At 40.8% G+C, this 16799-nt stretch overlaps 1 protein-coding gene across 2 annotated transcripts in view; it reads left to right on the top strand.

The window, feature by feature from the left end:
- LOC126259482 (methyl farnesoate epoxidase-like) overlaps positions 1–16799 on the top strand; it is a 206785-nt gene that overhangs the window by 151979 nt on the left and 38007 nt on the right. For both annotated transcript variants that reach the window (XM_049956320.1, XM_049956319.1), the window contains exon 7: positions 16152–16269. In XM_049956320.1, the coding sequence (XP_049812277.1) occupies positions 16152–16269 (118 nt within the window). The remainder of the gene's footprint in view (positions 1–16151; positions 16270–16799) is intronic.

Consider the following 16799-nt stretch of genomic DNA (forward strand, 5'->3'; position numbering starts at 1 on the left):
ATGACTTTCTCGAGAGAAGAAAGAATATATATATATATCCAAGTGGAACAGGGAACAGAAATCGGTAGGTGTGCTGAACTTCCACAGACAAACAACTGATTACAGTTTCACAAAAACTGAATGCGTTATTCAAGAGAAGGAGCTATACAAACTGAGAAAGTGAGCAATGCGTTGGCCCACTTCTGGCTCTTACGCAAGCAGTTATTCGGCTTGGTATAGATTGACAGAGTTCTTGGATGTCCTGCTGAGGGATATCGTGCCGAATTTTGTCAAACTGGTGCTTTAGATTGTCAAAATCTGGAGCTGGTTTGAGATCCCTGGCCATAATGCTCCGAACGTTCTCAGTTGGGCAGAGGTCCGACGACCTTATTGGTCAAGATAGGATTTGGAAGAGCTAAGACAAGCAATACAAACTCTCGCCTCATCCAGGTGGACATTATCCTGCTGAAATATAAGCCCAGGATGGCTTTCCATGAAAGACAACCAAACTTAACAGAATATCATCGACTTGTCACTGTGCCACGGATGACAACCGAAGGGGTTCTGCTATGAAATGAACTGACAGCGCAGACCATCGCTTCTGGCTGTCATGCAGTATGGTCGGCGACAGTCAGGTAGGTATCCTACCATTGTACAGGGCGCCAACAGACACAGCTTCGGCCAGGAATCTCAGTGACTGGAGAATATTTGTCTTTGGTGATGAGAATTGAACCTCAGTGACCGGTGAAGACATACTACAATATCAAAAAAAGTTTTGCATAACCCTGGTTCCCAGAACTCCTGAAGATAGACATTAACTGTGGATATTGTATCACAGACACCGTCCCTTTGACTGTTCAGAAATGTCACTAAACCCTCTCAAAGAGAAACAACCAAGCATGAGAAGCGCCTATTAAATGGAGGGGGTCCGACAGCCGATCAGTTCCAGTTATGCCACCAGGAAGGAGGTACACGTCTCGTCTGTAGTTCAACCATATCTAGACGGTGAAAACCGCGATTCAATCGCGTACGCATTGCTACTTTGTGCTAGAAAGGGCTCTCAACAAGGGAAGTGTTCAGGAGTCTCGGAGTGAACCAGAGAAATGTTGATCGGGCATAGAGGAGGTACAGAGAGATAGGAACTGTCGATGACATGCATCGCTCAGGCCGCCCAAGGGCTATTACTGCGGTGAAAGACCGCTACCTACTAATTGTGGCTCGGATGAACCCTGACAGCAACGCCACCATGTTGAATAATGCTTTTCCTGCAGCCACAGGACGTCGTGTTACGACTCACTGTGCGCAGTAGGCTGCATGGTGCGCAACTTCACTCCTGACGTCCATGGCGAGGTCCATCTTTGCAACCACGACACCATGCAGGGTGGTACAGATGGGCCCAACAGCGTGCCGAAAGGACCGCTCAGGACTGGCCTCACGTTCCCTTCACCAATGAGTGTCGCATATGGCTTCAACCAGACAAGCGTTGGAGACGTTTTCGGAGGCAACCCAGTCAGGCTGAACGCCTTAAACACACCGTCCAGTGAGTGCAGCAAGGTTCCGTGACGTTTTGGGGTGACATTATGTTGGGCCAACGTACGCCGCTGCCGCTGGTGGTCATGGAAGGCGCCGTAACGACTGTACGACACGTGAATGCCATCCTCCGAACAACACTGCAACCATATCGGCAGCACATTGGCGAATCATTCGTCTTCATGGACGACAATTCACGCTCCCATCGTGCACATCTTGTGAATGACTTCCTTCAGGATAACAACATCGCTCGACTAGAGTGGCCAGCATGTTCTCCAGACATGAACCCTATCTTACATGCCTGGCATAGATTGCAAAGGGCTGTTTATGGACGATGTGACCCACCAATCACTCTGAGGGATCTATGCCGAATCGCCATTGAGGAGTGGGACAGTCTGGACCAACAGTGCCTTGATGGACTTGTGGATAGTATGCCTTGACGAATACAAGCATGCATCAGTGCAAGAGAACGTGCTACTGGGTATTAGAGGTACTAGTGTGTACAGTAATCCGGACCAACATTTGAAGGTCTCGCTGTATGGTGGTAAAACATACAATGTGTGGTAATCCACTGTAAGAGTCCTGCAGTCCTAATAACCATGTAAGAGCAGTTTGATGCAACACTACCATAAATTTTTGACCATATAAATAACAGTGGAAGTGCATACTACCATAGATTACTGCCTGAATCTCCTTCTCAGTTGTAGAATAATGTTGCTCTACTTTGTTCAAGTGTCTGGATGTACATGCTACAGGAAGCTCTTAGACAGTATACTCACCTAGAACAACCTCCAGAGCCAAATTTCTTGAATCACCAAACAGGATAAATCCTTTTTCAAAGTCGGGGAATATTAGAATTGGGTCCGATATCATTCCACACATTAAAGTACTGGCATTCAGTAAACCATTCAAATTTGCATCTCTCTATAGTAAACAGTCGAAAGATCTCAAAGTTTCAGCAAAGTCGTTTATGCATCGATGATAATTATTAAAGAGGCTGATGAAACTCGACAACTTTTTAACTATCTTCTGTGGCGAAAAATTCTTCATCTGCATGTACATAGACATTCCACACTCCACCGCAGACTGCGTGGCAGTGTGTATCCTGTACCACTACTAGTCATTTCCTTTCCTGAACTGCTGAGACTAAGGGTGGAATTGTTTACATACCTTCCTTGCTAGTTATAAGCCCAAGATAATTTAATTCCGTTGCTGCAAAATTTTATTTATCGATGCTTAGCGTTCGTTGAGCTGTTCTCAGTCTTTTGAATACCTCCTCCAACCATTGTTCATGCTCTCCCACGTCCGTTGAAAATACTATTATGTCATCCAGAGAGATCAGACTTCGGTCTGATGATATCCACTCTTTGAATCTATTGTGGCGAAATAGTTACACTGACCCACCCAAGTTATCGAGAGTCCCCGGTATGTTTGGTATTTGATATGCATTGATTATCTTTCATGTGCTGAGGTATCAGTCACAGCTTAATCTGTATCTTTTGGGGTCAACCGGTGACTTTTTCAAGACTAAAATTACGGGTGCCCTCAGGGACTACCACTATACTCAATAATACTATGAGCTAGCTGCTGGTCGATAAATCATCTATTACTGGTTGCATACACTTTGGAACTTGATATAGGTTCTTGCGCAGTGGAACATTATTCCACGATGGTATTCTCTGTTGCGTGAGTGCCGTTGCTGCTAACAGACCACTCGGATCAAACACATCCATGAACTGCAGTAATGAACCTTCCTTTCCTTCTCTATCATCCCCCTGTAAGCGTTTCACTTTCTCAACTAATGCAGATGGTTTACTTGCGGCAGAGGTCCTCACTTGACCTATCTATGACATCTTTCTTCAAAACATCTATATTAGCAGTTACTAAACCCTTTGCAGACTCCCTTCGTCCACGCCAAATTTATCAAGACTGACTGGAATCATAAAACCTCCGTCTACGTCACTGATGTGTTCTATACTTCTGCCTAGAAAATAGTGTGACTTACCTAATTCTTCGTTATTTTCCAATGGTTCTTCAACATACCTAAGCTCACCCAGATCAACTCCCCTGTACCTTCCAGTGTCGTAGTCAAACGAATTGATGTTTAGAATCTGAGTCCTTCATGATCAGTGAACCTTGCGACAGCGTAACACTTGTAGCTATTGCCCTAGAGGAAAAAAATGTCCCATCAAGTTGAGTTCTTCGCTGCAAAATGTCAAAATTTGCGTTAGGTTTAACAAGAAAGTCGAGTCTCAGGGTCGCACACTACCCCTCGCCAACACGAAACAATAACCTACAAGCTCTCGAAAACGCTTTTTCCCACGTTAAAACTGTTGTTCCCAATCATTTCAGGTGATTATCACCTACTTCACGTAATCTATACTGTGGTGACCACAGTGTCTTTAAGGCCAAGAGATCTAGACTGCCTACTGACACTTGAGCCCCTATGTCCAACAGAAATCAATGTTCTGTACCGTTTACTTTGCCTAGGAATCAACGCTCTGTCTCTGCATACGTTTCTGCAATCTCGTGTTCTATTGGGACTGCCATCCGACGAATGAGGCACCCCATTCACGTTTAACGACCGATTATTAGGACGCTGCTTATCCCGTGCTTTCTTCTGACAATCACGAGCTTTCTGGCACTCCTCCCCACATTCATTACATTGAGGCTGACGACATTGTTTCCTGATGTGGCCCGTGCGCCCTTATTTAAAACACTTCGCTTCAGAAGAAAAAGCACCACGGTCCCTCTCCTCCTCTAATAGAGTAGCAATCCTAATGGCAGCAAATAAGACACCTCGGTTCTCCCTTCTGACCGCCCTTGATATATCAGCAAGAATACCTCTTAGAAACTGGTCCAGAGCCCCATTCTCTGCCTCACACGGTATCATTCTATCGGCTTCTATGTTCTGCGTTAGTTCATACGTTTGCGAGTTCACTTTCCTAATCCTGTCAGAGAATGATTCCACTGATTTGCAGTGCTTCTTCGATAGTCCGTTGAACTTTTCCCTAAAGAAAGTCGCGCTGTTCTGCTTCCGATAGCGCTGTGTTACACCGTTAGCCAGTTCATCACATGTTTGGGCCTTACTGAGGGTCTCGTGCTACATTACGTACGCCATTGCGTCATCCAGGAATCTTAATTTGGCCATGTTCGATTATGTTTCTTCCGACGATTTTCCCAATTTTGTAGCAGTTTTTACATCACCAATAAAGACAGATGCATACTCGTTTGCCTACCTCTGTATCGATGGAATCGGTAGATACACTCAACCAGGTTTTATTTGTTCCTGAATCGAGGAGTCACTGGCTCCCAACGGCTACCCATTGCTCTTTTCGGCTATGCAATGCTTCATTATGTTGCCCTGTTGCGTTGTAATTTGTAAGAACGCGGATATCTGTCCACTCAAAGCTTCTACCGATTCATTCAGTGTTGCTTCTCGTGTTTCTGACACTTGTGTAAACCCCATCCGCCGTTCTACTAGAAAACAGGGATACTGCACACACTACAGGCTAAAACAAAAAAAAAGGAATTAAACTACACTTGATCTCTACACCACATCCTAGCCCAACGGGATTTTGTGCATGTAGACCACAAACGTTGACATCAGTAGCACATTGACTTATGCTGCGATGGGTCCTCTGCTCTGCAGGCGACCACGGTGACAGTGCATACACTACTTGTAAACTTGCTCGTGTCACTGCGATGAAACAGGAAGGTGGCTGTGCATGTGGTACAAATTGCTGCCTCGGATAACTGTACGCTGGTAGCTGGTGTTGTTGCGTCGAGATCCACAAGAAACTCAGCATAGGAGGTAGGAGGTGTGGACAGGAGATCGGCATGACTGTGACACCAAGTCCCGTGAAGGACTTAATACAAACAGAAAGCACAGCCTGGTCTCGAACCAATGGCTGCGGATCGTGGAGCCTACTCGTCCTGCTGCCTGGCATTGTTCTATTGTCATAGTGGCACTGCTGGTTTCTGGCAATAACGAGCGATCCCTGCCTTAAGATCAAGACTAATTTAAATGCTTCTGCCAATTTGTTTTGTTAAAACCCAGCACTTAGTCACGTTCCCAAAACAGGAGATGTGACCTCGTGTGGTGACACCACTTCACTTGCTACACCGTTATAATGGTGCAATGCCATTTACCACTAAGCTCTGCTATCCTCTCTGTGCAGTCCACTGGCACATCTGTTACTGTAACACACATGGCGCCACATTTTCAGCAAATGACCCACAACTGTTGAAGCAGTGCACCATGATGCTTACATTGTACTTTTTCTTACTATTTGTTGAAGATTAACAATTTTCTGACCAAATACTGAGTTGTGGCGGTACACTGCTACAGCTGCCCTCCCATACTGGGAAGACCCTGTCCTCTGGGTCTTATCCCAGCCCAAGAACTCTACTGTAATTACATCCACTCACAATCCATAAAACTAGTGCCTAAAACTAAACTGGATACGCTTAACCACTATGCAAATTAGTGTGCTCATCCATGACTTCATAAATTTCCCTTTCATTCGTTGTTTGTGGCACCCAGTCTATGGGATTTGGAATTAGGTCGGAGTCACCTTTCTGCATGGCCTGTCATTTCAAATACGTGAGAACTAGGCACATCTAAATCGGAGTCACCACAGCACTAGGAAGTGCCGTGCTCCAAGTCGCGATTTCTTGACATTTACCATCCTGGTACTGTTTTGCGTGCTGCAACAATTGTTCTGGAGTGATGTGACCCTCCTGAGCTGCCAACATTCAGCTTAGTGAATGGTCAAGGTTAAGTTCCCTGGTACTGTTAAGGTAGGTGAGGTTTTTTTGGACAACATCTCTATAGGTTCACATGGCCAGTATACCTGTATAGTCAGGGTGATTTGTGCTCCATTAAAAGCAGACTGGTTTTTCACATCTCTTAATCACAATGACATCACACCCCGAGAACTGTGTGCTGTACAATGATATAATATTGATCATACATTCACTGACATAGGTGGATACTGTCCGAAAAATGTTTTGTGAAAAGAGTTAGTACTAAGGAAGTAATAAACTAAAACGTCATGCCTGATATGGTAGTTTTACTTCACGAACAGCGAAAATGTTGTACACAATAAACGTTTTTCCTTTCATCCTCTGGTGAGAGGTGTCAGCTAGAAAAAGAAATGGAAGGTTTCAACTTTTATATAAAATTTATTGCAAATGCATAAGTGATTTCTTTCTCTAATACTCAATGAGTATAGTCTGGATATTAGTATGCAGTGAATTACATTGTCCCAAGACATATATACAGTTTCAAATTATAATACTTGTCTCACTGCATCAAACCTTTAACACAAGATTATATATCTTACTGAACCAATTATTACAGCATTGTAAATTTTTAAATTAGTCAATAATTTTAGGAAACACAGAAACTCAAATCTTTGTTACCCTCGAGACTGTTTTGTATGCAACCTATAAATGGGAGCAGTAATGTTATAACCATTCATGTCTACCTAGAACTGGCATAGCCCCACTACTCTGTATCAGTGAGTTTTCACATATCTTAATCACAATGACATCACATGCCAAGAACTATATGTTGTACAATGATATAATATTGATCATACATTCACTGACATAGGTGGATTCTGTCTGAAAAATGTTTTGTGAAAAGAGTTAGTAGTAAGGAAGTAATAAACTAAAACGTCATGCCACTATCAGTGGAAAGTCTTGGTCTCTTCTCCCTCTCCCTATCATCACCCAATGATAGCACAGTATTAAAAATGAAATAACAAATCAAAAATCCAAGATGGAGGAAAGAGCCCAATTTTATTGGCGGGAAATCATAAACTGTCTCCAGTTCACCTCTATTCTCCTATTCTAACCAATAATAACGCAGTATTGAAATGAACAAATAAAGCAATCGTTCTTTATACCACACCTCCTCCTCTTTGGAACCAATAAGAGCATATTATTAAAATATGTATAAAAAGGTGTCCAGTTATATTATTTCCAAAAGACATTTTAAGCCATATCCATTCCCCTTCCCCTCTTCCCTAATACCAACGAATCCACAAAATTTCAACTATGTCTCTTGTGCTTTACACTCCTCCCCCACCTCTTTGCAACCAATCAGAGCATAGCATTAAAAATTGTGTCAGATATGCAGTAAAAAATCATGTAAACAAATGTTCTTGAAAGTCAAAAATATTCATCATTTCTGGGATAAAAATCAAGCAACATTATTTCGATACAGAGCAATTGTTTACTTTCTATGGTACTTCCCTACTACCTATCTCCAACCAGTCAGACTGTAGTGTTAAAATGGAATGTGAAAAAGGCGTCAAGTTCCATTAATTCGCTATAAAAGCAAATATACTTATGTACACATACACAACTCTGTTTTTAATCAGCATTGTATTAAAATGATGCTTCACATTGGAATAAATCATCATTAGAACGAAAGAGCCAGTTACATTGAAGTCCCATCTGCACTGTGCTCAAAAGTATCCAAATGATCTGAATTATTTGCCAAAAATGTGTCACACACTTCGTTTTGCTTTCCTGCATTTAGAGCAATTACAACGCAGCCCCATCTGAGCTGTGCTCAGAAGCATCAAAATGACCTCAACTATTTGTAAGAGAAATACCTCACACACTACCCTTCTCCTCCTCCAAACAGAACCTAGTATTTTAGATACGATTAAAATGAATGGGTCAGTTACAGTTTATCCTCATCCAGGCTGCGCTCAAAAATATTCAAAATAATTACCAAAAAATACATCAAAGTATCTGAATTGCATAAAATAACGAGCTGTCTTTGCATTACTGACTTCAAAAAATCTTTAATGGACTAGCTTACAAACCGTATCACTAAATTTCGTTCAAATCTATATATCATTCACTATGAAATATTGCTAGGAGTACACAACAAATTCTCCATAAATAATTAAAAACCAATGTTTGCTTATTCAACATAATTAACCAATTAGTAAAATGTAGTTTAAAAACCAACGTTTGTTAATTGAATGTAATTAACAAATTAGTACTACTTAGTTTCTGAGGAAGAGTGTTACTTTAAATTCCATTCCCCAAATCCTGAGAACTCGAAATAAAACAGCTAATTTATGTTTCCATTACTTACTGTCACTAACAGATGGCTGCACTAGTAAAGCATTTAAACTTGGATCTGAGAACCACAAGTTGCTTACTGTCACTGACAAATGACAGCACCGCTGAAAACGCTACATAAACTATCCTTGCACCACACAACAGAGTCTCAAATTAATTTCTTTTTTCACATTTATGATGCTTGTCAGGTGTTGCAACATTCCTTACAAGTCTAAGTAGCTGCAAAAATACAACTGAAACACAAAAAAGTGCATCATTTATGTAAAATAACGTAACATTATTTTCTACATACACACATAGTTATCACAATAGTGCCTAGAACGGGTTTGTCAACTCTAAATTAAGTACTCCAATGCAATTTCTATGCCCAAAGGGTACTTACAAAGAACATGATCAACTGGCAGTTGACTTTCTAGAAGTTACACCCAAGTGGTCGATACCGAAAATTATCCTGACCATGTTTGTAACCCCAGAAAATACGTGGTAGCTACAGTACTATCCTAATCACGGAAGCATATAAACAAATAGACAATCTGAATGTAATTAATTAAGCCTACTTTTGATATAAGTCACAATACACCCTCAAATGAATTACTAACATATCTAAATTGTTCTCAAGCACCATTTTAGAAGGGATAAAGGTAATGTATCACTATAAAAACACATAATCGATGACAATTACTGCTTTTATTGCAAATGATGCAGGCCTATTAGAGGTTATATGTGCACTAAAAATTCTTGCTGCAGTTTGCAATATTTACCAATCAGAACTATGGTGTCACAGCCCTCTAAAAGGCTTATAGAGTGTATTTCCTATAATCAACTATTAAATAACACCGTCATCTACTAAAATTACACCACACACAAAACAAGGTTTAATTATTTCGTATCGTCGTAACACTATGCATTCTTACATACATACAACATAGCCAAACGACAAAGAAAATGAGAAAACACCATATCAGGAATGAGGGATGGTAGAGGATGTTCAATTTTAGGAAGGAAGAAGTTGTTTTATTGCGATATATCACTTAAAATGCAGAACGACATGCTTTACTTATACACAGTGATGAGACGAGCAAGGGTTGTAACAGAGTGTTGGCATATCTCTACAGACAATGTCAGAGTCGATATCTAGAAAGTAAATAAAATTATCATCATTTATTGCGTTATAAATAAGATTTCACACACTTGCTAGTAAATAAAAAATTTTCAAATTTAAATTGCCTGTATCATTTATTAAAATTAATAGAGTTGGCTTATGGCCACTAATGATAAAAACTGTTAGCTATGCAGCACTCGTTTTTGATGAAGTTCAATAGGTGCATCACACTTGCAAGTTCTGTGTTGGATAAGATTTGAAATGTATAAGATTTATACTTACCCTGTGAAACGGAGACAGGCAGGTATTTGTGTAAAGTACATACTAAATGATTATCTACTGATGAGCAAGGATCGAAGATATTTTGTGTCCCTAAATGAAAACGATTTGCATATGTAAAAACGTAGTCATAAGTTAATTTGCTCTGAATCGGCAGTATTCTTAGATAGTAGAGTGCACAGCTGTGAGAAAGACTTATTTATGAATCATCCGCTAAGAGATGATTGCCCTGGAATTTTAACACATTTTTATCATCAATTTCTTAAATGATGTTCTGAAGGTATAATTTTCTCATTTAACTCCACCCTTGATGTCACATTTACATGTAAAAACTATGACACACCTGAGCTACCCTTTACACTCAAAAAGAATAATAGTGGATTAATCTTGAATGCCACACATTGTGGTTTATCATGGGAACTATTTGATATGCCTAGTGTATTGCCAACTACATTTCATGCAACTGTACATTTGCCGTTACTGAGAATTTTATCTGCTTTTTACAATTATTGATACATGTTAACATATGGAGAGCATTCCTTATCAAGTTTTTCTGAAGACAATAATGTAATTAAGGATATCCATGAAAATGTAATTTCTTCCAATAATGAGATAAACTTCATTGAAGCAGCAAATAGAATTAAGTCCTTCGATTCATCCAGTAATGTTAACACATACTTGATTGTCAGTACTGTGTTTTTTTGCTTTTATTAATTTGTATTTTGTCAACAGCGTTTGTCTTGTATGAAATTGTCATCCTGAAAGCTCGCTTCTCAGTACCGAAAGTTACTGTGTCTGCAAATAAAATACATGTTGCAATGTCTTCTGATGCCATGAATGGCGAAATAAATTCATAACGCCCAGGAGGTGGTTTTGAGTCACCTATGGTCGCTCTTTTTCTCTGGGGAGAGTGATGTAAGGGTCTACGGGTTTGCACGTAGCCGTACAGTATGTAACTAGCGCTCGACAGCCGACCTATCTTGGAATGCTGACAATTTGCTTGGTCAGTAGACGTGCGTCCGGATGCAGTACGCCACAAGAGAGTAAGCCACTGGCCGCCATCCGCAGCGCGCCATATAACTAGCGCGGCCTCGCGCGTGAATATGTCTCTTTTCTTAGCTCACCATGGAGCCTTTCGATACGACTGTAATTAGCCGGTGTTAGAATGTCAGACACAGTGATGACGGGTACGTGTAGTGTGCGTGTTTTATAGTCAGTCTTTTGATAATAATCTGTTTAAACTTACTTCTCGGTGTTCACGTATTCTGTACCTCATGGACCCACTGCTTACGAATCCTGACAAATATTTCGCGTAATTATCATCTGGGGGTAACAACACAAACAACCGTCTTATAATATGAAAATTATTTTAAATATCTTGTATTGTGATAGCGTACATCACAGTTCACCTGAAACTTGTTTTTGTCATCCCTAACAAAAACTATTCAGAGAACATGTATTGCGAAACGAGTGAAGAAATCCAAGAGCTGTAAAAAGCATTCTACACAATTGATGTTTATGTACTTTACACGATAATCTTGCTGTTCACTTTGGGTGAATAAACACTTAATTTACTTTAAATTGACAAACTGCCTATTGGCTTCTGTCTCGGGTTCTTCGGCCGACGTTCATCTAATGATTTTTCTGACGTTTCGCCAGCACGAGTGGCTGGCATTGTCAAAGCTTCACCCTCCATTGCCGGTGGTGAACTGGAGGCGAGCTCGCGGCCGCAGACTATATGTACCTGGCGCGCCAACGTCCGAGGGCTTCTCCGCGGTCATTTCCGGTGCGGTTCTCCTCTTGCTACCTGCGACGGTCGTTCGCTGCAGTACGGGAAGCCAGGATCCGTTTACCTTAAGGCTTTCCTCTTTCTTGTTGAAACTGTTCGCGTGTTTTTGGATTTCTACAGCTTCTCTGAACAAGCGCGTGTGATAATGCTTCTCTACAGCCAGAACTTCCGTGTCGGCGAATTTTATTACGTGGTCGGTCTCATTCAGTGCGTGCTCTGCCACGGCCGATTTCTCCACCTGCCCCAACCTGCAATGTCGCTTATGCTCTTTGATCCTGGTGTTAATGGATCGTCCAGTCATTCCGACATAAACTTTTCCGCATGTGCAAGGTATACGGTATATTCCCGACATTGCAAGTGGGTCTCTTTTCTCCTTCGCCGATCTAAGACACTCTTTGATCTTCCTTGTCGGTTTGAAAATAGTCTTTACGCCGTGTTTGCGCAATATACGGCCGACTCTGTCCGTCACTCTGGGAATGTATGGCAGAAAGGCCGTACCCGACATTTCTTTTTCTGGTTCCTTACTTCGCCGAGTGTTTGGCTCAGTTACACTTCTAATGTAATTTGTGGAGTACCCATTGCTCCTCAGAACAGTTTCCAGGTGTTGCATTTCTCGTTTGAGGTGTTGAGGCTCACATATTCGTCCTGCTCTCGTTACGAGCGTACTAATCATGCCTCTTTTCTGGCTCGGGTGGTGGTTTGACAGTTTGTGCAGGTATCGGTCCGTGTGTGTCGGTTTTCGATACACGCTGTGTCCCAGGTTTTCGCCGTCCCTTGTGACCAGCACATCTAGAAATGGCAGTTTCCTGTCCTTTTCTACCTCCATGGTAAATGTTATGTTGGCATGGAGGCTGTTCAAGTGTCTCAGGAATTCACCGAGCTGTTCTTCACCATGGCTCCACACCACGAAAGTATCATCGACGTACCTGTACCACACCTTAGGTTTGCAAGTCGCCGAGTCCAGTGCCTGTGCTTCGAATTGTTCCATGAAGAAGTTGGCCACCACTGGACTGAGAGGACTACCCATGGCGACTTGCAAGATCAAAGAGTGTCTTAGATCGGCGAAGGAGAAAAGAGACCCACTTGCAATGTCGGGAATATACCGTATACCTTGCACATGCGGAAAAGTTTATGTCGGAATGACTGGACGATCCATTAACACCAGGATCAAAGAGCATAAGCGACATTGCAGGTTGGGGCAGGTGGAGAAATCGGCCGTGGCAGAGCACGCACTGAATGAGACCGACCACGTAATAAAATTCGCCGACACGGAAGTTCTGGCTGTAGAGAAGCATTATCACACGCGCTTGTTCAGAGAAGCTGTAGAAATCCAAAAACACGCGAACAGTTTCAACAAGAAAGAGGAAAGCCTTAAGGTAAACGGATCCTGGCTTCCCGTACTGCAGCGAACGACCGTCGCAGGTAGCAAGAGGAGAACCGCACCGGAAATGACCGCGGAGAAGCCCTCGGACGTTGGCGCGCCAGGTACATATAGTCTGCGGCCGCGAGCTCGCCTCCAGTTCACCACCGGCAATGGAGGGTGAAGCTTTGACAATGCCAGCCACTCGTGCTGGCGAAACGTCAGAAAAATCATTAGATGAACGTCGGCCGAAGAACCCGAGACAGAAGCCAATAGGCAGTTTGTCAACAAGTGGCCACGAAAGCCTTAACAATTTTGTATTACTTTAAATTCCCTGCCTCATAAGGTAATTCGTTCTTAGGTAAACAGGCTCTATTTAACACGATCATTCTGAATTTCACACAAAAATGCATTAGCTTCTTTATGATATGTAGGAGGCCATAAGATATATGTTAGAGAATAAAGGCAGCTGCCTATTTTGCTAGACTGTTAGAGAGAAAAGATATCTGGTGACTGAAACTTTTCCTGGCCTGCCACACAAAAGTTCAACAGATTCCTCTGGACAACAATGAAAGCAACAGGAAAAATGAAAGAATTGATGTTAATAATAGAAGCACCATCATTTAAACAGAACTTATAATGTTGCACTGTGGAAATTTATTACTATACCACTTATCACAAATCTTTCAGAATCAACTTTATTTAAACTAATTCTTTGCTATGGAATACTGTGTAAGGGGGGAACGAGGAAAAGAAGTTCAGTCAGCTTAAAAATTTAAATCATAACACAGTTTTAAGGAAAACAAATCTTGGAAACTGCAATTATGTGTTACATGGTGAAACCAGTATAAGGCGTTAATTTACCATTTGCTAGCAACAGATATACAAGAAAATTTAAACAATGGTAGCAAAATTTAGTATTTTATTTCACACAACCAGACACAAAAGTATAGTTCAGCTATAGGTGACTTGACATCTGTGCCTGTGGGTGTCACCACATATGTATATAATTCTATTTTAAAAACAAGAATATAATCCTTAGTTTTTGAATATAATTAGTTTTGTGTAGAAACCCCTTATCTGAGCACTGTGTAGCTTCTCACTGTGGAGTCTTACTCCGTAACGCAGTCTTGTTTTGAAATACTCACTAAGTACAGCTTTTCTCAAATGAGAAATGTGGCTATTGAGGGGATGGCCATGTGAAACATGTTCATTAAGCTGAAGAAAAACGTCCCACAAAGCTGAGATAACTAATTTTTCAAAGGGGTTTTCACATTAAAAACCGACATTTTTCTAGTACTTGCTGGCATGTTTTGCCCAGAAAACATCATCGTTGAATATAATGGACAAGCTACCTTTGTTTTTTCTGTTCAAGATACATGAACTTGACATACTAGAACATAATGAAATTTTGCGAAAGTGGCGCTTCATCATTTTGTTCCGTTTGCTAGCCAAATACAGAATGAAAGAAACTGGATGAAGTAAGCAAGCTCATCATAGTTTTTACAATGGCAGTGCAATTAGCACTAGTAGCTCTTCAAATCTGAATGTTTCCAAAAATCTATGCCAAGTAGTTTCAAACTCCTGGACTTCTCTCGTAACTACTACTACATCAGTTTTCTTGGGACTGGCGCTTAGATACTGTTTTCTGAAGCAGTTTTGCACAATGATCAGGGCCGTTGTTTTAACGGTAATACCAATTTTGCCAAGTATTACTATCACTAAATCGTCTGAGAAACCTTGCTTGTTGCTCTGCCAGCCACGACTCCTTACAGCAGTAAGAACACTTTCAGTTGATCTTGACTCGCAGGTAAAGATGAATATCGGCTATTAATTATACCTACAAAAACGGTTCTTGTTTTTCAGTGCACTAGTAACGTTCCACCAGCAGCATCTTTTAATGTAAGTATTCAATTAATTGCTTGCTTTACGTATCATTATCAGTATAAATGGCAAAAGCCAAAAACTATAAGCGTTAATTTTGTGTAAAAACCGGACTTTTGGATATAAATGGATTTCATTTCGTGTAAAAACAAAATAGTTCAGACGTATTGTTGATGAATTTACCAGAAAAGTAATGCTGCCTGCCAAATGATATTTTGTCTCCTACTCCTGTGGAAGCGGTGAACTACAAGACAGCGCATCAAGAACAGATATTCACTGAAAAAGTGTAATTTTGTTGCTTATGAAAAGAACTGTCGAAAGGTTTATCTGCTCATTTGTGAAATCGATAACCATTGCATTAATATTAGGAATTTCAGTGAAATGAGATTGATTGTACTATTACTTGTGTAAAAGCAATACGACAATTCATTTTGTTGTTAAAGTCATTGCTTGATTTCAGATAATGAGAAAAACTGTAATTGTCATTTCCACTCAATATAGCACGTACTAATAGAAACTTGCCCATCTGTCCCTATTCACGTGACTTATTGTCGTTTTTTAGGATAATGACGTATTGCAAAGTCTGTGTCACTTATGGGTCATATTCTGTTACGCAGAGCATTGCATTGTTTCAGCGACCTACGATAGGCTATTGCTGAAAGAGGTGCTTGTTCTTCCGAATTTTCGATACAAAATGTAATGCATCATTCTGTCATTTCTGCATCCATGCGAAGATCGAAAGTAGGAACCATGTTTGATCATCTTCGATGAAGCAATATCGGTCAACAGAATCGAATATTGAAGACTGAGTATCATTATCTTTCGTTTCGGGCCATGACGAATATGCGTTTTGAGAGTAGTGTTATTCTTTTGATGTCTACGACTCAAACGCGAACGCAAACTAAGAGACGTAATCGTCCTGAAGTTTGAATCATTTCTGCTCTGGCATTTTTGAAACAACGTTTCAATACATTCTTTTATAAGAAGAATTTATGTGAATATAATTCATAAATAAGCAAGACCTTGACCATTGTCACATGTTTTATATAATTCACATAAAAGTGTTGTATGAAAATTAATGTCTATGAAATAATAACAGGAACATTTGTTATTTGTAGATTGGTTTACACCAGAGCTGCTCTTATGGAATCACAGAGAATGTGTTATGTCATACCAACGCGTGGAATTCGACGGGTGCTAGAAGACACCACCCTACACGGCTGTAAACTTCCAAAGGTTAGTATAATAACGTGTCGCATTGAAAAAAATATAACGCAAACATGGGTGAAAATCTTATTGCTGAGAAATTTTCTGAGTATCAATTTTTTCCATACAAAATTCCGGGATTTCAATAGTTGACTTTTTACGTTCAGATAGTTATTGTGACATCTGTTTGAGTAGACGTATATGGTCTGGCTAGCCAACGATAGACTAGAGTTGACTGTATTACAGGGTTACAGCGATGATCAACATCTTGGGCAAAACGACATTTCGTTTGCGGGGACGGTAATTTACTTATTGTACGGTATTTTTTTTTTGACACAATCACTTTCTTGTGATACAGTCACATCAGGTTTCGGCCTTCAAAGGCCATCCTCAGAAGCTATGGGTGGCATTTAATGAGCAGGTGTCCTTGCGTTGGCAGCTCACGCGTTGACAACTAACTGAGATCCGTCACATATCCGTTCTACACTCGCAAGTTACCCTGACGTCGTAGAGTAGCGATAGATAGAAACTGAGTTGGAGTAAACATGTTGTCATAATAA

The sequence above is a fragment of the Schistocerca nitens genome, chromosome 5 (genome assembly GCF_023898315.1).
Source record: "Schistocerca nitens isolate TAMUIC-IGC-003100 chromosome 5, iqSchNite1.1, whole genome shotgun sequence".
In the NCBI taxonomy this organism is placed as follows: domain Eukaryota; kingdom Metazoa; phylum Arthropoda; class Insecta; order Orthoptera; family Acrididae; genus Schistocerca; species Schistocerca nitens.